The 13347-nt window shown below is 38.3% G+C and overlaps 1 protein-coding gene and 1 pseudogene across 9 annotated transcripts in view; one reads left to right on the forward strand and one right to left on the reverse strand.

The window, feature by feature from the left end:
- Nucleotides 1-13347, reverse strand: part of HERC2 (HECT and RLD domain containing E3 ubiquitin protein ligase 2) — a 224880-nt gene that overhangs the window by 54284 nt on the left and 157249 nt on the right. For all 8 annotated transcript variants that reach the window (XM_082395462.1, XM_082395465.1, XM_082395464.1 and 5 more), the window contains 7 exons: nt 13137-13280; nt 11621-11711; nt 11143-11320; nt 10873-10954; nt 10621-10792; nt 7432-7576; nt 6547-6772 (listed from right to left, as the gene is read on the reverse strand). In XM_082395462.1, coding sequence (XP_082251588.1) covers nt 6547-6772; nt 7432-7576; nt 10621-10792; nt 10873-10954; nt 11143-11320; nt 11621-11711; nt 13137-13280 — 1038 coding nt within the window. The remainder of the gene's footprint in view (nt 1-6546; nt 6773-7431; nt 7577-10620; nt 10793-10872; nt 10955-11142; nt 11321-11620; nt 11712-13136; nt 13281-13347) is intronic.
- LOC309630359 (NADH dehydrogenase [ubiquinone] 1 alpha subcomplex subunit 5 pseudogene) lies at nt 1355-3542 on the forward strand (annotated as a pseudogene). Its single transcript has one exon. The product of its transcript is annotated as an NADH dehydrogenase [ubiquinone] 1 alpha subcomplex subunit 5 pseudogene (transcript).

The following is a 13347-nucleotide window of genomic DNA, read 5'->3' on the forward strand; positions in this document are numbered from 1 at the left end:
CTAGTTTCATTAATGGTCTTTCAGAGTTTAAAAAAAATTATCTATACTTATCTAAAGAAGCTATTTTCAGGAAAGGTTCACCGTAACTGCAAACAGATATAAATACTTTTGCAAAATACACTTACAACAGTTTACGGTATACACACGTAAGCTGTGAAAATACTACGATAACTATCTGTATTTACTTATCATTGAAATGTAAAACAAAAAATAATCCAAAACAATGGTGAGAAGACAAGATGTTCACCATATACAGTCTTAGTGGACACATGTTCCAGCTCACTGCCCTGAGAGTTCCCAGGCCTCAGCAGAGGGAGAGAACCAGGTGGAGCTCAGTGGTCTCTGTGAGCAGAGGAGGTAGAGCTCAGAGCCAGGGAGTCCAACGTGGCCAAAGTTCACAGGACAGGACGAAAGGAGAAAGTTGCCCAGAGAGTGCCCTGGAGATATGCAGGTGTTCTCACTCACCCAGCTAAGGATGCAGCAGAAGCTGATGGGTGCCTACATAAAAGGGCACTGCCCAAAGCCAAAGAAAGAACTGCATGAAAGGAATGGAGACCCAGCACAGAGGCTGGGAGAAAATGGAGGGCCCAGCCAGTGCCTGCTCCCATCCGCCAGATGGGAAGACCTCATAATTCACAAGACACTGAGTAGAATACTCAGTGGGGGAATAATTAGCCCCAGACTAATATCAGGTCTGAATCCACTTAACAAATCCAAAACCAAGACCCAAAAGGATCAAACTGTTTGAGAGTAACTTAACTGTATCTAAGCTCAAGAAGATTTATACACACACAAAAATCCCCAGCAACATTCAGGTTAAAATTCACAATGTATGGCATCCAACTAAAAGTTACCCAGTGGGCAGAAAGGCAGGAAAATACCACTCAATTCAGAAATAAGAAGAAAAATCAATTGAGGTAAACAATCCAGAACTGACACAGATATTACAATCAGCAGACAGGTTAAAACACTTATTATATCTGTATTCCATATGTTCAAAAGAGAACCAGAGACATGAAAGATATAAAAATGCCCAAATCAAATTTCAAGAGAGGTAGCTAGGATGTCTGAGATTTAGACAGTTTGGTAACATTAACAGCACATTAGAAAATGAAGAAAAGACAAGTGAATTTGGAGACATAGCAATAGAAGTTATCCAAAATGAAACACAGAAAAGGAAGTTAAAAAATGAACAATGTCATTTATCTGTGGAACAACTTCAAGAGACCTAATATACATAGAACTAAACCTCCCAAAGAGGAGAAAGAAAGGTACAGGAAAGAAATTTTTTGTGAAGAATAGTAAATGAAAATTTTCCAAATTTGTTGAAAATTAGAAACCCAAAGATCCAAGAAGCACATGAACCATGAAGATAAAAACCATGGAAATAAAGAGAAAATCCTAAAAGTAGTCTGAGATAAAAGACATGTTATGTACAGAAAAACAAAGATAAGAATGACGGCAAATTCTCAATGAAAACAATGTCAACCTAAAATTTTATACCCAGCTAAAATATATTGCAAACATGAAGCAAAATAATGACTAGCTCAGACATAAAATGCTGAAAGGAGGAACCCCAGACCTGAGCTACAAGACATAAAAAAGTAAGTCCTTCAAGCAGAAGGAAAATGGTGCCAGATGGAAATATGGATCTCCACAAAGGAATGAAGAACACCAGAAATGGTAATTACATGAGTAAATATAGAGATATTCTTTTCTTTTTAATTTATTTAAATAGATAACCTAATGTTTAAAGAAAATTAATTTTAACAACTGTCACATTTACAACATACAAAGAAATGTATAACAACAACAGCACAAAGGCTAGGAGGGAAGAAATAGAGATATACTGTTGTATAATTTGTATACTATACATGAAAGTGTAGAATCACCTGAAGGTAGACTATGATAAATTAAGGGTGTATAATATATATCCTAAAGCAATCACTAAAATAACATAATAAGTTAGAGCTCAAAGAAAACAAAGGAGAGAAAATAAAATCATAAAGAACAATTAATTCAAAGAAAGGCAAAAAAAAGAGAAGAGAAAGAACAATGAACAGCTAGGACTAATAGAAAACAAATAGCAGGATATTGACTGAAAATAGATACATTAATAACCACATTAACTGTAAGTGAAATGAACACCCCAATTAGAGACTGTCAGAGAAAAAATTAAAAAGCTAAATCCAACTATATGTTTCGTATAAGGAAGCGTCTTTTAGTAGGTTAAAAGTAAAAGAATGGAAAAGATATACCATAGTTTGCCATGGTATATGGAATACCATAGTTTAAATACTATACAGCATTGGTCAAAAGAAAGCTAGAGTCACTATATTCATATCAGACAAATCTGACTTTAAAGCAAGAATTTCAAAGCAAAGGGATAAAGAGGGTAATCTGTTATAATGATAGCAGAATCAATGAATCAAGGAGAGAAAAATAAATGTCCACATTAGAAAAGTAGGAAGATCCTAAGCTTCTTAGAAGAAAAGAATTAATAAAGATAGAGCAGAGATCAGTGAAATAGAGAACAGAAAAACAATGAAGAAAAATCAAGGAAACCATAAGCTTGTTCTTTGAAAAAACTTAATAAAACTGATAAACCTCTAGGAAAGAGAAGATACAATTACCAATATAAGGAATGAGTAATGACATCACTACAGAGTCTACAAATGTTAAAAGAAATATAAGCAAATATTGAGACCAACTTTATGCCAGTAAGTTCGACTTCCATCAAAGACACAAATCTTACTGGGAAAAAAAAAAACAGATAACGCTGAATCTATTAAAGGAATTAAATTTGTGGTTAAAAAGCATAAAGAAACTGCACAAAGAACTCTAGGCCCAGATGGCTTCACTGGTGAATTCTACTGAAAGAATACCAATTCTACACAAAATAAAAAGGAAAACTGAAAAGAAGGGAACACTTACCACTTCATTCTATAAGGCCGGACAGAGATACTAATAGAAAATTACAGACCAATATCGATCATGAACAAAGAGGTAACAGTTCTTAACCTTTTTTTTGGCAACTTGAATACAACAAGGTACAAAAAGAATAATCCACAGGTCAAAAACAAAGCTGAAAAGAAATTTTTAAAATATATAAAACTGGGCTGTCATGGCGGGCTTGCTGAAGAAGACCACTGGCCTTGTGGGACTGTGGGTATGTAAGAGTCCACACAAGAGGCTAAAAATATTGTATACAAAGATTCCTGATGTTCTTGGACAAATCCCTAAAAATGTACCATATAAAAGGTATATAGAACAGATTACAAATGAGAAGCGGCATATGGTTAAAGTGGAACCAGATGTTAAAAAATTAAAAGAGCAACTTCAGGGTGGCCAAATAGAAGAGGAGATTCTTTAGGCTGAAAATGAACTAAGTCTGGTGAGAAAAATGGTGGAATGGAAACCATGGGGAGTCTTCAGTGGAAAAGCCTCTGGCCAACCAATGGAAATGGCTAATATAAACATCATTAAATGACTTGTGTTTTCATGGGAAACTGATATAATTAAATATTCTGTTATATTAAAAATGTTTCCATATTCATCTTATAATCAAGAAAACTGACACAAAACATACTGAGGAGACTTGTTAAAATTGATGATTATGGTAATAGGGACTTGTGTGTGAATCAATTCTTGATTTGCAGAACATTCATTCAAATTATTTCCAACATGATATTTTTTAAAAAAACAAAGAGGTTGTGGGAAGATCTGAAAGTTAATTGGAAAAATTCCTATAGATTTTCAACACAGGGACCATATTTGAAAGGTGAAGTATTTTTAGTAGTATCTTCAACACATCATTTAATTTTTTTCATTCTGAAAAAACAGAAAAGGTACTTAATTATTATTTAAACAAATTTATAGGTCACTGTTTGACGTGAAGTAGTAAGAAAAAACCATCAAATTAGAATTTGTTGTATACTTGAGAAGACTGAGTCAGTATTTGAAAGATTTTTATTTATAGTGGTAGTTGGAAAAATTTTCCTTTTGTCTCATTTAAGGAAGTTAGCTTTCTGGCCCTTTGCCTTTACTTTTCTAGATCAACCAAAGTACATCAGGATACAGAGAGAATTTCTATAAAAGAAGAAACACTAAGAGTTCCTAAAGTTTATCCAACATATAGATAGGCTTATATTCAAAACATTTAGCTGTATGGTTATAACTTCAAAGTGGAATCACTAAGTGGTTTTCACTAATTTCCAATATGAGTGCAGCCTGGGTTTCAGAAGATAAATGCTGTTCAAACAATGAAGCAGTTTGGCAAGTTTAAGGTTAAACAAAAATAAAATTACTTTCCATATGTCCTTAAAATACATATATATAAGTGAATGAAAATGAAAATACAACATATCAAAATTTGAGAGATGTAGCTAAAGCAGTGCTGAGAGGCAAATTTATAGTACTAAAAGTTTACAATAGACAAGAGAAAAAGTCTCAAATCAATGATCTAAGCTCTCACCTCAAGAAACTAGAAAAAGAATAGAAAATAAACATAAAGCAAGCATAAAGATGAGAACAGAAACCAATAAAACTGAAAACCGATAAACAACAGAAAATCAAAGAAATGAAAAGTAGCAAAACCAAGTGGGGTTTATTCAATATGGAAGACTGACTCAAAAACCTTAATATGAATATTCATAGCAGGTTTTACTTGTAATAACCCCAAAATGAAATAATCCAAATGTCCTTAAAAAGATCAACTGTATTTCTACACACTAGCAAGAATCAACTTGAATATTTCTAGATAATAGCAAGGAACAAAAGAAATTATTAAAACACCATTAATAACAGGATGAACAATATGAAATATTTAGGGATAAATATGACAGAAGATATACAAGACCTGTGCACTGAAAGATCTAAACAAATGGAGAGAAATACTACATTCAAGGGTTGGTAGATTCAATACTGTGAAGCAAGTCCCAAATTGATCTATAGTCAGTGCAATCAAATTCCCAAGTAGGCTATTTTATAAAAATTGAAAAGCTGATTCTAAAAGTTATATGGAGGGGCTTCCCTGGTGGCACAGTGGTTAAGAATCCGTCTGCCAATGCAGGGGACACGGGTTCGAGCCCTGGTCCGGGAAGATCCCACATGCCGTGGAGCAACTAAGCCCATGTGCCACAGCTACTGAGCCTGTGCTCTAGAGCCCGCGAGCCACAACTACTGAGCCCACATGCCACAACTACAGAAGCCCACGCACCTGGAGCCCACGCCCCGCAGCAGGAGTGGCCACCGCAATGGGAGGCCCGTGCACTGCAACGAAGAGTAGCCCCCCCCTCGCCGCAACTAGAGAAAGCCCACGTGCAGCAACAAAGACCCAATTCAGCGAAAAATAAATAAATAAAATTTTAAAAAATAAAAATAAAAAAAATAAAAGTTATACGGAAATGCAAAGGGTCTAGAATACCCAAAACATATTTGAAAAAGAACAAAGCTAAAGGATTACCAAAGCTTTAATTCATTCTTTTATAAAGCTACAGTAATCAAGACAATGTGGTATTTGCATCAAAATACAAAAATAAATCAACCAAACAGAACTGAGAATCCAGAAATAGATCCACACATACATAAACAACTGATTTTTGACACAAGTGCAAATTCTTTCAATCAAGAAAGGATACTTCTTTTTGACAAATGCAACTGAAACAACTGGATATCCATATACCAAACATAAATAAATATATTTATTTATTTCAATCCATACCTCACACCATATATGAAATTTAACTCAAGATCAAGCATACACCTAAATACCTAAAACTATAGAACTTTTATAAGAAAACACAGGAAAAGAATCTTTATGATCTTGAGTCAGGCAAAGGCTGTTTAAATACAACACTCAAATAAAAGATAAAAATGGATAAACTGGACTTCATCAAAATTAGAAATTTTTTGCTCTTTAAAATTCACCTAAGAGAATGAAGAAACAAGCTACATTGGGAGAAAATATGTGCAAATCATATATCTGATGAAAGACTTGTACCCAGAATACATAAAAAGTGTTCAAAACTCAATAATAAGAAAACAAACAACCTAGGTTTAAATACAGGCAAAAGATTTGAATAGACACTTAAAACATATTTGCGTGGTAAATAAGCAAGACGCTCAACATCATTAGTCATTAGGGAAATGCAAAGCAAAACCACAATGAGATACCACTACACATCTACAAGAATGACTAAAATTAAAGACTGACCACACCAAGTACAGACACAAATATGGAGGAGCTAGAGCTTTAGAACAAACACTTTGCAAAACAGTTTGCAGTTCTTAAGAAGATAAACCTACATCTACCAAGAATTCCTCTCCTAGGTATTACCCTAGAAAAATGCAAGCGTATGTCCATATAAAGACCTGTACACAAAGGTTCACAGCAATTTTATCTGTATAGCCAAAATTTGTGGCTGTGGTTCAGAATGCAGTTAGCCCAGTGCCACAACCCCTAATCTGGTAGCGACACCACACATTCTATCGATGGCGTTGCTGTAGCATACAGAGGGGCTCAAATAAAACACAAATCTGTGTTACCTAAATAGGAAGCACCTAAAGGGTCTCTTGCGGTCTGGAAGAGGACGGGCTCGTGGACAGACGGTGTTGCCACGTCGACGGTTGTCCATGCCACGCTGTGGGAAGACCCACAAGCCACTCGCGTGATCTTCTGGCCTTCTAAGCCTTGCACAAGTGTGGGCTTTCTATTAACCGTGGTCGTGCCATTGCCCTGTTGGCCGTGGTCATTGTCACCCCAAGCATACACCTGGTTAAGGGGGAAAAAAACAGAATTTTTCAACATTTCAGAACATTTGCTCTAAATTTACTTCAAAATTCTTGCCAATGACTACAGACGGGTATTTACTTAATATCAACCCAATGAATTCATCTATTTTGTTCTGTTACAGGAAGCAGGGAAGTTCTCCTCTTCAACTAAATATAGTAACTTATCTTTTCCTTCATTTTGCAAAGAAAAATGATCAAAAAAATATGCTCACTTTTCAAGGAATTTACTTCTTGGCTTTACAGAATTAGAAAGTATAATTCATTTTTAATTCATTTTGATTAAAGTACAGTGTGCTGATGTGTTGTCATAAGTGAATATCAAAGTATATCATCTATGAGCCTGTCATGGGATGGCCTCTCATGGTGGAAGAACGAGTAACACTTGTCAAGGATAACTTTATTTCTGAAATGAAGTACATATATCTCCCCATCAGGCATTAGAGTGGGAAAACGCATGGCTTTATAGCCTGCGTCAGTCAGCAGCTCTTTCCCGGGTATGCTCACCCATGCTAACAGTTAGGCAGATATACACAGGAACACAACAGACAAAGCCCACCCTCCTGGTGCCCCAGTACTGAGACTCATGTCGTTTCATCACGTTACACTACAGACATAAGGACCTCTAACAGGCTCGCTTACCTGCCCCGCGTCAGTGACCGCCAGGCAGTGCAGGGCCCCGACAGCCACATGCACAATCTTCTTCCCTCTCAGTCCTTCCACGACCTGCGGTTTCCGCACATGCACATCAGAGCCGTGGCCCAGCCTGAAGTAGTCCCCCTTCCCCCTGCAAGGAGGTCAAGAGTGAGCATTTTAATACATGATTATGGTGCTGGCAATGCCCCACAGAAAAACACTCACTGTCACAGTGCTAGAGCCAGCTCAATGATAACATCATACACAGTGCCCAAGGTCTTTGAAATTACTGTTATTATTATATTGTTCTAAAATCATATACCATTAATTCAAATTAATTCATTAATTCTGCTAGCAAGATCTTTAATGTGTGTTTTACATTTAAGTTACTGACGTAGGTTTCATCTAAAGAGATTGAAAACATGACACACAACCTCAAATGGCTCTTAAAAGACCTCTCTGCTATAATTCTTCCTCAGCTGCCTTTGGGTCATGATACTCAGGCTTAGGCCATCACACTGCCTGCCCGTGGTCAGCTGGATATTCCATTCCTTTCTGATTTAGTAAAATAATCTTTCACTAGAAACACACATGAACTTTTTCAGGGATCAAAGAAATCAGAAATCTGTTTTCCACCCATTTGATCACTAGGCTTCTTGCACGGCAAAGCAGCAGAAGAAACCCTCTACATACACCTCACCTAAACAAGAAAGACAAAACTGAAACCATTTCCACTAAGATCAGGAACAAGGCAAGGTTGCCCACTCTCACCACTATTATTCAACATAGTTTTGGAAGTTTTAGCCACAGCAATCAGACAAGAAAAAGAAATAAAAGGAATCCAAATCGGAAAAGAAGAAGTAAAGCTGTCACTGTTTGCAGATGACATGACACTATACATAGAGAATCCTAAAGATGCTACCAGAAAACTACTAGAGCTAATCAATGAATTTGGTAAAGTATCAGGATACAAACCTATTGCACAGAAATCTCTTGCATTCCTATACACTAATGATGAAAAATCTGGAAGTGAAATTAAGAAAACACTCGCATTTACCATTGCAACAAAAAGAATAAAATATCTAGGAATAAACCTACCTAAGGAGACAAAAGACCTGTATGCAGGAAATTATAAGACACTGATGAAAGAAATTAAAGATGATACAAATAGATGGAGAGATGTTCTTGGATTGGAAGAATCAACACTGTGAAAACGACTATACTACCCAAAGCAATCTACAGATTCAATGCAATTCCTATAAAACTACCCCTGGCATTTTCCACAAAACTAGAACAAAAAATTTCACAATTTGTATGGAAACACAAAAGACCCCGAATAGCCAAAGCAATCTTGAGAATGAAAAATGGAGCTGGAGGAATCAGGCTCCCTGACTTCAGACTATAGTACAAAGCTACAATAATCCGGACAGTATGGTACTGGCACAAAAACAGAAATACAGATCAATGGAACAAGATAGAAAGCCCAGAGATAAACCCACGCACATATGCTCACCTTATCTTTGATAAAGGAGGCAAGCATATACAGTGGAGAAAAGACAGTCTCTTCAATAAGTGGTGCTGGGAAAATTGGACAGCTACATGTAAAAGTATGAAATTAGAACACTCCCTAACACCATACACAAAAATAAACTCAAAATGGATTAAAGACCTAAATGTAAGGCCAGACACTATCAAACTCTTAAAGGAAAACACAGGCAGAACACTCTATGACATAAATCACAGCAAGATCCTTTTTGACCCACCTCCTAGAGAAATGGAAATAAAAACAAAAAGAAACAAATGGGACCTAATGAAACTTAAAAGCTTTTGCACAGCAAAGGAAACCAGAAACAAGACGAAAAGACAACCCTCAGAGTCGGAGAAAATATTTGCATATGAAGCAACTCACAAAGGATTAATCTCCAAAATTTACAAGCAGCTCATGCAGCTCAATATCAAAAAAACAAACAACCCAATCCAAAAATGGGCAGAAGACCTGAATAGACACTTCTCCAAAGAAGATATACAGATTGCCAACAAACACATGAAAGAATGCTCAACATCACTAATCATTAGAGAAATGCATATCAAAACTACAATGCAATATCATCTCACACCGGTCAGAATGGCCATCATCAAAAAACCTACAAACAATAAATACTGGAGAGGGTGTGGAGAAAAGGGAACCGTCTTGCACTGTTGGTGGGAATGTTAGTTGATACAGCCACTATGGAGAACAGTATGCAGGTTCCTTAAAAAACTAAAAATAGAACTACCATACGACCCAGCAATCCCACTACTGGGCATATACCCTGAGAAAACCATAATTCAAAAAGAGTCATGTACCACAATGTTCATTGCAGCTCTATTTACAATAGCCAGGACATGGAAGCAACCTAAGTGTCCATCGACAGATGAATGGGTAAAGAAAACGTGGCACATATATACAATGGAATATTACTCAGCCATAAAAAGAAACGAAATTGAGTCATTTGTAATGAGGTGGATGGACCCAGAATCTGTCATACAGAGTGAAGTCAGAAAGAGAAAAACAAATACCGTATGCTAACACATATATATGGAATCTAAAAAAAAAAAAAAAAAAACGGTCATGAATAACGTAGGGGCAAGACGGGAATAAACACACAGACCTACCAGAGAATGGACTTGAGGATACGGGGAGGGGGAAGGGTAAGCTGGGACAAAGTGAGAGAGTGGCATGGACATATATACACTACCAAATGTAAAACAGATAGCTAGTGGGAAGCAGTCGCATAGCACAGGGAGATCAGCTCTGTGCTTTGTGACCAGCTAGAAGGGTGGGGTAGGGAGGGTGGGAGGGAGGGAGACACAAGAGGGAAGAGATATGGGGATATATGTATATGTATAACTGATTCACTTTGTTATAAAGCAGAAACTAACACACCATAGTAAAGCAATTATACTCCAATAAAAACGTTAAAAATAAATAAACAAACAAACAAAAAACAAGACAGACAAGTTGGGCTAAAATTTCTCCAGTGTTCTTTTCTAAACAGCCCAGTTATAATGGGAAATTTCTTATAATATTGTCGCTAATCCCAACTCAAAATAAATTAAAAAACAAAGATGCCTGAACGAGGAAGAAAATGAAGGTTTCCCCCTCCCTAAAAGGCCCCGCACAGACACACTGACGGATGACAGGCGTTTACGTACCACGTCCACACCACTCCCGACTTGGTGAGGGCCAGGGAGAACTGTGCCCCGCACTCGATCTGACACACCCCCTGTCCATTTAGTCTCTCAATGTTCTGGGGAATGTTACAGCCTTCGCTTCCTCCCCGGCCCAATTTTCCAAAGTCACCATCGCCCCAGGAAAATACCAAACCTAGGTTTAAAAATATGTGCTTTAGGCCAGTGTCTCACAATGTTCCTCCCCCAGCAACGTGGAGTCAGGACAGGACTCACCTTCATCAGTCAGAGCCAGGGTCTGTGCATCTCTACTTCCACACGCCACCTGGATTACTCTGTGACCAAGAAGGACTTTCACCTACTCAATCACAAATTTAAAAACAGAATCAAGCACAGGCACTAAGAAAGCAAGGGGGATTTTTTCCCCACAGACTGAAAGCCAACACTGCTCATGTCTTTATGAACTGTCCTAGACTGGGAGCTTATCTTCTCTGGAAATCAGCAGGTGGTAAACTTTCTGCAAGCAACAAAAATGTGTATAATCACCATTTTGGGCTTCAGCTGTGTTGTGTTATCCCCATGTCCCAAGCGGCCGTACTCTCCGAGGCCCCAGGTGTACAGTTCACCACTGGACGTGAGGGCTGCACTGTGCGAGCTCCCACAGGCAATATCCCGGATTCGCTTGGTTTTCAGGGCCTCTATCAGCCGTGGCTTGTCACAGTTCCTAAAGCAAGATTAAATAATATTCCCTATAATCAATCCAGCCTCTTTAAAGAAGAAAGAAAAGGACATCAACACTGATCCACAATTAGTCAAAACAACATCTTGAGATTAAGTTAACTATCACACCTTAGGACATGTGAGGCCAAACCACATTCAGAGATATTTTTAAAATATTTTTTTAAGCTCCGTTTTCATAAATAACCCATCCTATTCAATTTTCTATAAAAAACTATCAAAAAGCATTCACTATTATTAACAGTAACAGTCTCTTATTAGCAAGTAATGAAGAAAATATTCTTACATTCTACTGAAGTGTCCAAGTTTGCCATCATCACCTTCACCCCAGGAAAACACTTTCCCATCAACAGTTAAAGCTGTAGCGTGCCGTCCACCTGCAACATTCACACAGAGGGAGGCTGCCGAAGTCGGTTTACAAAAGTTAACAGCACAACTACCTGTTTTGCCTGGCATGCAGTATGTGTGAATATGTGTTGAATAACTGAGTAAATAAGATCAACATTTCAGCGTGACAAATATATAAAATAAGTGAACATTTACTAAACTACAAAGTTTAAGTCCTAGAAAGAATTTTACTCGCAAAGAAGCAGCAAAATGATGCTATTTATTAATGGGGTTGCTGCTATGTTAAATATATAAAAGATCAAAATTCAGATGGAAAAATAAGTACATTTGTGTTTAGACAAATTATCAAATGCAGTGGCACTTGGGCTTCTGTGAAATGCACCTCAAGAATGGAATTATTTAAGCAGAAGTACCATCAGTTGCAATTAAGGCACTGTGCTCACTCTTCGCAAAACGATCAGCTCATGCTTTTCCCCAGCACGGCTCACTCCCCCAGGGCATCCACCCCAGCTCAGCACTGAAGAGCGTTTCCTCTCTGTCACTGTGTCCACCAGTTCCTAGGCTCCTAATACCCATGCGCACCCTATCCCTTGCCAACAGAGCCCACATGATCCAGGGCAATGTGCTCGGCTAAAAGCCACGCTTCCCAGACTCCCCTGCCCAGAGAGGATGGTGACAGAGATGCGATAGGAGTGAGTGAGGCTTCCAGAAAAGCTCTCTGGAGGGGCGGAGTGGGCCTGAGGAAAAGGCCTATCTTATACGTTCACCTGCAGCTGGGGGGGTGGACAGCAAGCCAGTGCTCCTCACAGGTACTGGGGCTGCCGCCCTGGCCCTGGGCCCCACCTCCAGGTTTTTACAGAGAATGGTAAAATGCCATCTTGCTCAAGCCACTACCGTTTGGATTTTCTGTTATAAGGGGGTTAAATCTAACCCTATCCAGTACAGACACGAACTCAGTTTGTATCTAATTCAGTTCATTTCCTCAGAGGCCAAGCACAGTGTTTTGAAATGATACTCAATAAAAGTTTCCTGAATTGAGGCAGTGTGATTTTTTTTTCTTTAAATGGTTCTTTCTTATCACTGGAATTTACAGATACTGGGAATCTGATCAAAGTTACAGGCTCTTTCCCCAGAAAAATAACACGTATTTAAGCACAGAACGTGATGACTGCAGAGATGCTATGAACTTTAGACCACAGCTCCGAGACTAAAAGCCCCCTCCTCTGGTGAGGTATGCCCCGCACACCTGGATCGCCAGCAACCACTGGTCTCCAGGAATAATTAAACTCTAGACCACCTGGAGCTTTACATTAACCAACTTTTATTCCTAACAGTTAAGTAAAACTTGAAAAAGAATGCAAAGACACTTTAGGGGAAATTGTTTACGGCCCCAATTAATTACAGAGCACGAACAACAGGCTTATCTGTGTACCAGGGCAAAGCCTGGCCCTTACCTGAGTGAACGGCCACCTTCTTGACCACGTAACTGCTGAGAGCTGTGATCTGTCGAGGAATGGGCACAGTCCCACTGGAGAGGCCCAGCCCCAGCCGGCCATTCGTGGCTTCTCCACAGGCATACACTTTCCCTTCCACTGTCACTGCAAGGAACAGGAGTGAGGAAAGGACTCACTTTTCACAATGCAACAACTATGTTTTCAGTCCTAA

This window comes from Balaenoptera borealis (assembly GCF_965194805.1).
Source record: "Balaenoptera borealis genome assembly, chromosome: 6".
Taxonomy (NCBI): Eukaryota; Metazoa; Chordata; class Mammalia; order Artiodactyla; family Balaenopteridae; genus Balaenoptera; species Balaenoptera borealis.